This window comes from Sus scrofa, chromosome 1, assembly GCF_054392235.1.
Source record: "Sus scrofa isolate SSC_HxYL_T2T_F1_AM1 chromosome 1, Sscrofa_HxYL_maternal_Yorkshire_Landrace_v2.0, whole genome shotgun sequence".
Lineage (NCBI taxonomy): Eukaryota > Metazoa > Chordata > Mammalia > Artiodactyla > Suidae > Sus > Sus scrofa.
Window position 1 is genome coordinate 191,365,858 of NC_139383.1, and position 12,975 is coordinate 191,378,832.

General features: G+C 43.4%; 1 protein-coding gene across 47 annotated transcripts in view; it reads right to left on the bottom strand.

Annotated features, from left to right (window-relative positions):
- NIN (ninein) overlaps positions 1–12,975 on the bottom strand; it is a 144,728-nt gene that overhangs the window by 74,993 nt on the left and 56,760 nt on the right. For 22 of the 47 annotated variants that reach the window (XR_014818319.1, XR_014818284.1, XR_014818316.1 and 19 more), the window contains one exon: positions 11,786–11,867. Coding sequence is in view for 31 of the 47 variants with exons in the window: in XM_084980695.1 (XP_084836821.1) it covers positions 11,786–11,867 (82 nt within the window). In the remaining 16 variants the exon portion in view is untranslated. Of the gene's footprint in view, positions 1–209; positions 240–1,085; positions 1,176–11,785; positions 11,868–12,975 lie in introns of all 47 variants that reach the window. The other 25 variants (XR_014818280.1, XR_014818281.1, XR_014818314.1 and 22 more) reach the window with 2 other exon arrangements.

Here is a 12,975-nt window from a genome sequence, read left to right on the forward strand (position 1 = left end):
CCCTCAGTGACTCCTCTGTTAACCATCCCACTTTCTGATCCTTCAGACAAGCAGGAGGACAGAACAAAGATGCTGACTCAGTGGATCCTAATCAATTAATGATAGTTCATCATTTATATGAAACTTGGAATCAAGATCTCATTATAAAATTAAAGGCAGTGGAGTAAAAGAGCAAATGTGAAACTGCATTAAGAAAATGGTGTATGTACCATGTTCTTTTCTCTTCATGAGCTTCGGAGCTGTACAAAAATAAAAAGGAATGTGCATGAGGGGAGAGTCAGCTCTTGACCTTGAAGAAGGACTTGAGCATTCTGCATAACATGTCTTGGGTTCAGCCTTCACCACTTTCACCACCAGCACCATCACGAGCAGCAGCAGCAGCACCACCACCACCACCTTCTCCCCTACCACCACTACATACTAAGTCTTCTCTGCAATGGTAGCTTTAAAGTAATAAAATAAATACTTCACTCATTATAACTGTCAGTTTAGATACATATTTTTTAGCACCTTGCATAGAAATAGAATAAAATATTCCATTAAAATATAAGATTGGCAATGCTTTGATTTCAGTTCTTATCACCCACACAGACAGACATACTGTCTCTCTGGAAAACATAATATGTGTTCTGTTTGAACATGACAGTCTTAACAAGATATATCTGAACTCGGACATAGGTTTTTTTTTAGATGAGGTCTGTACACATATCATCAAAACAAGGGTAGCTGATTAGATAAGAACTAAAGGAATAAATCCTTCCTTTATCCCCTGTGAAGCCATGTTGGGGGGAGCTATTAGTTTGCAGTCTCTCCCCTGGGAGGATCCCGTGTGACTAATAGCGCCCCAACCCCCACCCCATTGCCCTTCCTCTGAATAAGCTCAGATTTCACAAATGTGGTCATAAACATCCGGAAAATGCTCAGAGTGAAGTATTTATGTTTACTCTATAATTTCCAGAGATATTTATATCCAGCTTTTTCAAAGTCTCAACCAAGTCACTTTATTAGGTCAAGTGATTCTCTTACAGGGAGTGTTCAAGCATACAAAATTTATTATTGAAAGTCGCATGCATATTTGAAGGTACCTTTTATCAGAAGAGAGTGTGTCAGCATGTGAGCATTCAGGAGCGGCCCAGACACCCGAGCTACTTGTTGGCAGCTGACACCCACAGATGCTAGTCAGATAAGAGGCAATGTAGAACCATTCTTAATTTATGACATATTCTTAAATTTTAGTGGCAGATAACAAGATACATTGTTAGTGATGGGGACTTGGAAAAGACTAAAGGGAAAACGTGTAACATCAGAAAATGGAACGTGGGATTTTCCCAGTGTGAGAACACAGCCGGGGCCTGGGGAAGGAAGTGGCAAAGGAACTCTTAAATGCATGCTGTATTTTTTCAGAGGAAAAAAGCCGTGGGACGAAGCAATTGTTTAAAAAACAAAACAAAATAAATCACCCACTGTGATTTAATCTAATACCCACCTGTGGATGAAATGGCTTCCTAGTTATTTACTACTAAATACCCCATGCCGTGTAGGGAGCAGTGGTGGATGTGAAACAGCTCCTTTTCTACACAATCAAAAGACAAATAGACTGTGGCACATTAGGGATCCTGTGGGGTTTTGGTTTATTTATATACTTACTTATCTTTGCCTTGCCAAGAACTTAAATTTTAAAATTAACTTTACTTTTTAATTATAAAAAGAAATTTTGAATAAATCAGGAGTTAATATCTTTTGCAAAATGTGCATACATCACACAATTTCTAGAGAAATCTAAGAAAATGTAGAATCTTTTCGGAACAAAGATGTGACCATACACAAAGGAAAAATGGGATATTCAAGTTTTCTTGTATGAAATCTCACAAACCATCCAGATGACCAATAGAGAATTAGACTAGTTGCACCAATTAAAAATAGTTACATTTTGGACTTATACACTCACACATCCTTCTTTTGTTTAGAGTAGCAGCCCCATGGTCCCTTCAAGGTAAGGGGGAGAAGGACGGCAAAAGTAAGGAGGTCCTGGTCAATAGACACTGTTGTGTTAAGTGTTTGAAAACTCCAAAGTTCTCCTTTTTGGCCTCAAGCAGGGCTTTAGAAGTGCACAGCATGGGGGAGTTCCTGCTGTGGTGCTGGGATGGGCGGTCTTAGGAGTACTGGGATGAAAGTTCCATCCCCAGCCCACAGTGGGTTAGGGATCCGGTATTGCTGCAGCTGTGGCTTAGGTTGCAACTGCAGCTCAGATCTGATCCCTGGCCTGGGAATTCCACATATTGCAGAGAGGCCAAAAAAGAAAAAGGAAGTGCACAGCAGCAGTCCACCAGAGGGGAGGTCTCCATGGAGATCCTAAGACACCCTTGCCCACCCAAAGTACAGAATGCCTTATCTTTCCCCTACTGTGCCGAACAAAGACCTGCTGAACCACAGCCCTGGGGCGAAGTTTCTGTACTTTGTGAGTGCTTTCAGATGTAAAACATTTCAGGACTTTATCCTGGCACAATTTTTATCTGTGCCAGATAATGTAGGGTTATTTATTAAAAAATGAAATTATTTACCTATAGCTTCCTTGAATTTAAGTATAAGTAATAGCTCCAATCATGAGCTCCAGAAGGGTCATGAAATGCCAGTGGAAAAAAACTAAATTATAGGGAGTTCTCTGTCTGGTAGCTGAGTAGGTTAAATATCTGGCATTGTTACTGCTGTGGCTCAGGTTCAATCCCTGGCCTAGAAACTTCCACGTGCCATGGATGCAGCCAAAAAAACCCCCCAAAATATAAAGGACGCTGTACTTTCAGTGTTTTATTTTTTTTGAATGTATATTTATGATTCTACCTGGATTGTCAAGCTTCTGAGCCATTTTCCCTTCTTTCCTGCTTTTCATTTTCCCTCTTTGGCGTCACTACATACAATACAAATGAGCTTTGAAGGAAAGCAGACAAGCCCAGCCTGCCGACAGGAGTCTTGGACTCCTGGAGCCCATGGAGAGCTGACTGTGAGATGCACCAAGAAGAGAAACTCCAGAGCTGAGATAATGTTCACTTTCCAGAATCAGGATGAACCACAGAGCGTGGGCATGGCTTTCGACCAGAAGGTCTTGCACTTATAATGAAAGAAAAATTAAAATACAAAGTCAATGAGAATGACCACTCTGAACAGGCCAGCTGCCGGCAGGGAAAACAACAGCTGTCCCCTGCCCCCAGTCTCTCCCAGGACTGACCCAGCCACCTGTGTGATGCATGACCACTTGGCACACTCAGTTCTCCCAATGGCCAAGGGCAAAGCAATAAGGACCCAAGAGGAGGCTGAAATGGTTACCCGAAAGCCTAAACCCATCAATGGTTTTTTTTGTTGTTGTCGTTGTTTTTTGTTTGCTTTTTAAAAAAAAAAAACAAAAGTTTTGGACCTGGGATGCAGGGCCACCCACAGCACATACATGGCAAGTTAAAGGAGCGTTTCAGTGATGTTCTCCATTAATACGTGATTTCATTTAACATACATTTATTGGACACCAGCCATGGGCAAAGCACTATGCTGTACTTGTTGAGGGATAAGATGGATATTGCATCATTTTTTGACTCAAACTCCCCTGTTTCCCAAAATGACATGAGGCTATTTCCAGGATGAAGAAGAAAGCCCTGCCTTTATGGTGCTGATGTTCTTATTTTGGAATCGCTTGTGCAGACCCTAGTTTTCAACTTGCATTCCTGTCCCCCTGAGTTAGCCTGGGAATCATTTCCAGAGATCCCACCCCCTTTCAGAGCACCTTGGCCCACAGGGAAACGTCAGTCTGAAGCCCTCCATGTTGCATGTCCTCTGCTCATGGGATTCCGGAAAACCCTTTGCAGATCAAGTCAAAAATTAAGCATGTGAAACCTCAGGAAAAGCCCCCTGACGAAGCTTCCCTGGGAAGAGGCAGTCACACAGCAGACAAGCACCACCAGCCCCACCGCACACCCACCTCCTTGCCTGCTCTCAATGCACCATTACACAGGGATCACAGTCAGCAGGCAGACCCACACCTGATACTAAATAAAAGGGAAGAAAAGAATCAAATGGGAGAGACAGGGAAAGAGAGAAAGACACAGAGAGACAGAAAGAGATGGAGGAGTTCCCGTTTGGCTCAGCAGTAATGAACCCGACTGGTATCCATGAGGATGGGGGTTCGATCCCTGGCTTCGATCAGTGGGTTAAGGATCCAGCATTGCCATGAGCTGTGGTGTAGGTTACAGATGTGGCTCGGATCTGGTGGTGTAGCTCTGATTCGACCCCTAGCCTGGGAACTTTCACATGCTGCATAAAAAAAGGGTGGGGAGAGGGAAGGAAGAAGGAAGGGAAGAGGAAGGAAAGAAGTAAAAAAGAGATGGAGACCTACTGAGAGAGGAGGGGTGAGGACAGAAGGTGGCAGAGAGCTAGAGGCCTGGTTGGCGGGGGGAGGGGGCGGGAGGAACAGATGGGTTGGGGACCAAGAGGTAGGGAAGAATGGAGGAAAGGGCCAAGGAAGAGAGGAGAGGAGGGTAAAGGTGAGTTGGAGAGATGGAAAGGAGAACAGGTGAGGAGAGAGATGTCCCAAGGAGGGGGCAGAAGAGGAGAAGCCAAGAGAGAATGAACAACATAAAAGTGACACTTGAAAGTTTCAGACTTTACAGGCCATTCCTTCCACCTCTCAGCACACTCCTGCCTCCATGGGAGACCATCAGCAGGCAGGGTTCTCACTGCACACTCTTGTGGGCGTACAGCCCTTTCCAAGGCAGCTGCTTCCCAGTCACCAGCACCCTGTTCCCCAAACATGCCTCCCTTCCAGAATTTTCACCTAAGTTGCAGGTGTCAACAGGAGCTTTGGGTCCTCCCTGGATGCAATGACGGAATTCTGGGAGCAGTCTCCACATGAGTTCTTATCCATCAGACTCATGCTTCCTGCTGGAACACAGGGCCTTCTGGGCACAAGGTTATAGGGTGGCTCTGGTTAGCCTTGCTGAGAGGGGCTCTTGGAGGGGAAGGTTAGCACCCACAAGGGTGCTCAGGACAGAGGACATGTGTGGCCTGGCAACTCCCAGGCTGACCAGTGTGACTAGAGGGTCTCTCTAAGCCCTTAAGCAGGTTGGAAATCCATCACCAGGAGACACTCTTCCAGCTGATGGTGATGTGACTGCTCCCCAGCCCTCTCAGGGGAGGATCAGCCTGCCATTCCCTGTTAGAAGGCCCTGCATCTTGAGCCATTTGGGGGAAGAAGGTAAAAATTCACTCATCACCAAAACAGATCCTCCTCACTCTTCAAGGTGCAACTCAAAACTCATTTCTTTGGAGTAACTGCTTGGAACAACTTTCATGGAAACTTTTTTTCTATTAATTCAGTGCAACTTGTAGGGCTGATAGCTCCTGATTTAATCATGATCATGGTCATATTTTTCTATAAGTGTTTTACATGTTAAAATCACCTACACAGCTGGTCTGAATGGTTTCCAGGGCAGCAGCGCTTCATAAAAAGAGCCTGTGGGCTGTGGACTCAAACAGACCAGGACCCTCAGTCCTTACCAAGATGAGAAGCGCCCATGAAGCTCGGTCTCTTCATCTGGATGAAGGAAAAACAACAGGAGCTCCGTGGGGCCAGGTCGCTATTCTGTCAGGTAGCTCCTGTCCTGGAAGCTCCAGCTGCCCCCTACTGGGTCCTTCCACCCAGACTCAGTGCCAATGGTGCAGAGTCAGGGACAGCCTCACAGTTCCAGGCTCCCTGACCCCATCTGTTGTGATGGATGAGGTTACTGGCAAAGGCAGTGATGCTACCCAGCCCTTCATCTCAGAAAATGAAGCTGCCTCCATCTCATTCTTGCCCTAATTTTCTCTTCCTTGTCATCGCCATTCCCTTCATCAAAAGGCCAGTATGAGAGGACACACCAATTCCTAAGACCCCCAGTAGGAGGCTTTCACTTTCATGTCCTTGGTTTGGAAATCTTCACATATGCTGGAATTGAAATAAACATACACTGGCACAACTTGCAAACAATTTTGCTATCAAAATTCTTACCAGCCTGGGGAATCCCTGTCGTGGCTCAGCCATTAACGAACCCGACTAGCATCCATGAGGATGTGGGTTCGATCCCTGGTCTTGCTCAGTGGGTTAAGGATCCAGCTTTGCTGTAAGCTGTGCTGTAGGTCGCAGATGCAGCTTGGATCTGGCATTACTGTGGCTGTGGTGTAGGCCGGCAGCTACAGCTCCAATTAGACCCCTAGCCTGGGAACCTCCATATGCCACGGGTGGGGCCCTTGAAAGATCAAAGAAAAAAAAAAAAAGCCACACACACAAAATCCTTACCAGCCCTATTTAATGTTAAATAACAGGAGTATCTTTTTTTGTACACTTCTTACTCTTTATAAAATTATCATCACAATAAGTATTCTTATCTAGAGCACAGTTGAATAGTTGCTTAGTCTACATACATCATAATTTGCCTAATCAAGTCATTGTCAAATATTTATGCTTTATCTATTACTATTTTAAAGGACTATCTTTAAACACACATCTTTGTGCACATCTACAATTATTTCCAGAGCCTAAAATCTGAAAGTGGCATCGATTGGCCAAGAGCATTTTTATAGTTTTGGGTGCTTACGGTTTTGCAAAATTCCAGCAAGGTCCTATCATTTCACATGACCACCAGTGAGTATGAGTGTTTCCAACTCCCTCTGACCTTAGGAAATAGTCCTCACACCGTCTTTTGATGGTGGTGGTTGTTAACAATAGTGATTTTACCTTGGCTTTAACTTTTGAAGCAATGTTCTGGTCCTTACTGTTAGCATCTTATATATACCAAGGGAACCACAGACTAAGTTCTTACTTATCTTACTCAACCAGAGACAGGATAAGAGAACACGCCTGTTGGGCCAACTGCAACTGTGTGTATCTCCTAAAAACAAGGCCTCTCAGCCAGAGTTCAGGGCTGGGTCTAAGGCCCCTCAATACAATCACAAACACAAATCCTCAATCACTGCAAACCAGGATCTAGTCTGCTGCCTGACCGTAAGATCTGCTGCAATGCATACTTGCTGAGTGAATGGAGAGATGGCCATTGATTATATTTAGAACGTCTTCAAAACAGAAGGAAAATAATTAGAAGTAGGGCAGTTTCTAGAATTAGCAATGTTTCTTACTCCCAAAAGCCCAATCATGGGCACCCAAACCATGCCTTGCTTTATTTTTTCAGTGATTTGGCTTTTCCTAACCTGAGTTTTTCCCTCACCAGATAAACAAAGATGTTTTATATTAACCACATCAGGAAAGTGCTTCCTGCATTATGCTAACATCTACTACAGAACAGAAATCTAATGCAAGATGCATCAGACAAGGACAAAACCTCTGGGGAGCAGATCTAGACAGCGTGTTGGTGCCATGCAGCTTAGAGCCTGTGCCAGCATTTCCATTACAAAAACCCTATAATCCAAAGCCTTGGCAAACTGAGTAATTAAGTCCCTGTCTCTCCTTTATTTTTGGAAAATAATTTAAAAATTAAATTGCACACAGAGATGTGAAGGGGCTAGGAACCAGTGATGCAAATCAGTTTGGAGTTTCCGGAGGATTCCTTATATCCCCAATCCACTATGCTGGCCTTATCTGAATCTCATATTTTTCATTGCACTGCTGTCACTATTGTTGTTGTTATTGCTTTTTAGGAGAAACATTCTCTCCTATGTCTTAGAATCATCAACATGAGAGATTAAAAAAAAGATGCCAAAAATCACCTAGTCCATTCCCTCTAATTTTAAAAATAAACTGTACCTCATAGACGTTATGAATGGCGGACCCCAAGACTATGGAAATAATGACCTACTTCCATCTCCTTTCATATTCTATTATACCTTTGTTTGTGTACTGTTTATATATAACTGCTTTTTATTAGAAGAATATGAATGCATAAAATATACTGGGCATTTGTCACTAGGAAGCGGAATCTCATAGTGTTGATTCATGTTGGTTGAAATCTTCCAGAAACCGAGCTAGCTTTTCCGTAAATGTAGGTGTCATTTAGATAGTAGGAGACAACACAATTCAATCTTGGAACTGGATGGACTGTATTTTCCAGTACAACTACTGTCACATATGAAGTAACCAAAGCACAGAGGTTGTGATGGATAAGGCCACCCATTTAGAGGGGCAGAGCTGGTATTTCCTAACTCCTGGTTCCAGGGTCTTTCGACCACATCAGGCTGGATTTTCTTTGTTATAGTCAGGGGCAGCATCTGATACTCTGAACTTGTAAAATCCTGGATATTATATAATACCATAGTTTAGGGTAATCTTTTCTCCCAAAGTCCAGTCTGTCCACTGATTTCAGAAAGCAAGACAAAAAGAGCACAGCCCTGTTGCCTTAGGGCAGAAGATGAATTAAGTACCGAGCAGTCAAATAATGCTGAGTACTTGGGCGTCCCTGTCGCTAATAATCAGGGGAAACCTGCTCCTACTCCTCCTGCCTCTGGCCACTTGTCAGAATCTCTCTGGCCAGGCTGCACTGATGCAGGGCTGGGCTGCCTCCAGGTCACCCATCTGAGGGTGAACATCCTCACAGGAAAGCCTGCTGGAGCCCCATCCCTTGGTGAGAGAGGACCAGCCTTCTCCTCTGCTACTCTCAAAGAGTCTCAGTGTGCTCATGGATAAAATGGCAGCATTCACTCCAGCCCCACAATCATGTGGTCTAGGATTTAAGGGATGGTTATTTTCTTAAAGGGGAAGGAGGGGCTGAACCTAAGTGGCCTCTTGCTCTACAGCATTTGAGTCCTGGCTCTTCTTTATCTCTTGCCAGCCAAGCGAGGCAGCCTGTGGGAGTGGAATCACATTTTACCAGTGGGTGGGAGAATGTGTGAGTGGAAAGAAATCTATGACCCCTAGAAACCACTGGAAGGGCCGGGGAGCGATGGGCAAAGGCAGAAAAGGCAGAGATGCTCAGGAACAAATAAGGAACAACTCCTAGCCTCATATGAGGTAACACATTCTTGGGAGTTCCCTGGGGGTCTAGTGATGAGGACTCAATGCTGTCACCACTGTGGCCAGGTTCAACCCCTAGTCTGGGAACTGAGATCCCACATCAAGCCGCTGCAGGCCTCATCCCCAAACAAACAAACAAAAAACCACTCCTAAGGCACAGGCTCAATCGTAGTTTTTATCCTACCAGACCAAGTGTAGGAAAGTCACATACATACTGGGTGACCTTCTATCAATAAGTACTTTGAGGTTTCCTTGCACTGACTTGGGGCAGCAATGTAACAAAGATTGCTGCAGCCCACCCAAAGGATGGAGCACACAGCGAACTATAAAAATCCCCCTACGTGTTGCCATGGAAGACTTGTCGAAATGACGGCCTTGGCTGCCCAGCAGTGAGGCACACACACAACTCTGAAGCCACTGTCTGGAGATGGATTCATAAACCTTCCCTCCAAACTATTACCAAGCTCAGCCAGCCACTCCCTGTCTACCTCCTCATCCTATTATTCAGATGCCAACACTGCACAGCTCTCTGGGACACGCTTCATATTTGTGGTCACCATCAACCTATGTACTTAATATGACAATTTTCTGGCAGGTGACTGGACAGGTTTTGAAAAAAGGGCAGCAAAAGGACTAGTGGCAGAGCTGCCCATTCCAAACCTACCCAAACACCCTTTATGAGCACAGAGAAGAACACTGAACCTAAGCTTACATTGCCTTTGCTCATAGTCACTAAAATGGATGAGGTGATGGTCAGGGGCCCTGAATCTCACACTACTGTTAGGAGACAACCTTAGAAAAGTAAAACCACCAGCAAAATGTGAGATGCCCTAAGAACAAAAGTCCATGGTCACCTACAGCAATTATATTTTTCGCTGGAAAAAATCTCTACAATGCAACCACCTCCCTCCAGGCCACATTGGGGGCATGCAGAGAGCTCTGGCAAGCCTCAAAGTTGACAATGACCTTAGCAAAAAGGGGGAGTCTCAATCTGGAATCCAAAATGCTGCTAAGTGCAGAGTTCATGCATAGGGCTCAAATCTGGAGCATTCCAGAATCACAGTGAAAAACTAGATCACCAGTGAGGATAAGACATGTATTCCCATCTCTGCTTCTTCAAAACAGGTCACACTGAATGACTCCTTATGGTGACAAAACATTGATGATTTTTCCTCAGTCTCAAAACTGGACTGTATCTTCAATGTTCTCTTTTTAAGAATCAGGTTTATTGAGGTCTAATTTTTTTTTTTCTTCTTTTCAGTGAAGCACCTGTGGCATATGGAGGTTCCCAGGCCAGGGGTCAAATCGGAGTTGCAGCTGCTGGCCCACAGCCACAGCCACAGCCACGCCAGATCTGAGCTGCATCTGCAACCTACACCACAGCTAACAGCAACACCAGATCCTTAACCCACTAGGAAAGAACAGGGATAGAATTTGCATCCTCATGGATACTAGTTGGGTTTGTAACCCACTGAGCCGCAACGGGAGTTCCTATTGAGATACACTTTACATAGAACAAATTCCACCATTTTAGTGAGCAATTCTATGTGTTAGAAAAACTGGTAAAATCTGTAATTATCACCACGATCAAGATTTAAAACAGTACCAGCAATCCCCAAATTCCCTTGTGTCTCTTTATAGTCAACTTCTAACCCTAGCCCCTGATAACAATGGATTTCTTTTCTTTTTAAAAAACTGGACTGTGGAGTTCCCATTGTGGCTCAGTGGAAACGAAACCAACTAGTATCCATGAGCACACAGGTTCAATCCCTGGGCTCACTTAATGGGTTAAGGATTCCTGTGCTACCATGAGCTGTGGTGCAGGTCACAGATGTGGCTCAGATCTGATGTCCCAGTGGCTGTGGTGTAGGCTAGCAGCTATAGCTCTGATCCAACCCCTAGCCTGGGACCCTCCATATGCTGCAGGTGCGGCCCTAAAGAGCGAAATAAAAAATAAATAAAACCGGACTGTATTATAAATGTCAGCACTGTTTAGACTTCCCCTTAAATATTTATCATATTTTGTTGATTCTGAGACATAACCTCCCCCTCCACCACACACACCCTGGGATTTGAACATTCTTAAATTATGATGTGTCTTATGATCATGGCATTTTACCATTACCATTGGGAATCATTTTTCTTCATGGAGATATCTAAGATAATGGTGTGTCATAATCTATGGTGCCTTTAAAAAATTGATGAAATATAATATTAAGTCATTTCACTACATTCATTGAATACTTACTATGGGCTAAGCATTCTACTAGGCACTGAAAATACAAATATGAACAATTTGGTTCATCAGGAAGCATCGCTTGAGAGGAGGAGATGGAAAAACAACTGTAATGTGATCGTGTCTATAACAGAGGGTTGGTTATCCACACACTGAGACTGAATAAAATTCTCTCTACATTGGCCAGCCTTCTTCTTTCACACCAAATTCCCACCCTGCCCCCGCTCAGTTCAGATGGGTGCAGATTCACAGGAAGTGAGGAAGGAGGAAGGACCATTCCACTCCACTCTGCTTATTCCACACATGAGTTATGGCCACACCATCTGACCTAGCGCCTCGGAACAATCCACTAATTACTTCCATAATTCACTGTTGTGGGAGAGAAGTCTCATTTTAGGGTGCAACAGCTGCAAGGCTTTTATGACAATGTCAAAAGGCAAGTCACTGAAAATAACTGCTCCGTCTGAGGGAGGCAGATGCCCCAAATCTTTCACAGACATGCTTCAAAGTCTCCAAATTCTTCCCTGGACAACTTGTAAAGCAGAGTGAAGAGATGTTAGTGTCCTTACCTGGTTCTTGAAAGTGTTCTTCATTTGATAGAGTTCTAGACAAGATAAGTATTAATGCTTCTTTAAATTGGTCAAAATGCACCTAAAAATAAACAATCCAAGATAAATTCATATTAGTTTCCACAGCCTTAAGGAGCAAACCCATCCAAAATCACTTGTTAAGAGTCCTGACAGTCTGGAAGGGAGTCACAGACCCTGTTTTTTGTTCCCTTCTACCTTCATTTTTCTAAAGCACTGAAGGGAAAATGGGCTGATTGTTCTTTTTCTTTTTTCTTTTCTTTTTTTTTTTTTTAGGGCTACACCAGGTGCATATGGAAGTTCCCAGGCTAGGGGTCGAATCAGAGCTACAGCTGCCAGCCTGCGCCACGGCCACAGCAACACCAGATCCAAGCCCCATCTTTGATCTACATCATAGCTCACAGCAACGCTGGATCCTTGATCCACTGGGCAAGGTCAGAGATCAAACCCACATCCTCAAGGATACTAGTCAGATTGGTTTCCGCTGAGCCACAATGGGAACTCCGGGGCTGGGCTGATTTTTTGACACACCAGTGTCACCAATACTAACATCAAAATCAATATTTATACACCTTGAGGGGGAAAATTACACAGCAAAACTCTCTTTATAGACTCAGAAAAATATAGATTTTGAATTCTTAGTTCCTTTTATTTCTCCAGAAAAGAAAGATGTTAGGTTAGATAATAGGAAAAACTTCCCAAGTAAACGATCTTTTTTTTTTTTTAACCAGTTTTTTATTTTTATTTTTTTACAGAATAAAATACATATATTTAAATGCAATTTCATTCACACAGATTATTATATCATGGACCTTAAGAAACAGATTAAGTGACTCCCTCTGAAGAAATAGAATGGAAAATATGCTGAGACAAATAGAAAATTTATTCTATACTTTATCCCATTTTGTATGGCTTTCATCTTTACTATTTAGTATTACCTATTACATTTCAATTTTTCTTTAGAAATTAGCATTATATTAAAATTGTGTATATTATACAACTAAAATTTATAAAGAAGAAAGCCTTATATACCATTAAATATTTTATATAGCATAATAAAAAGAATAACTTAACTGGTAAGAATAACAAAAATAGGAGTTCCCATCGTGGCGCAGTGGTTAACGAATCCGACTAGGAACCATGAGGTTGCGGGTTCGGTCCCTGCCCTTGCT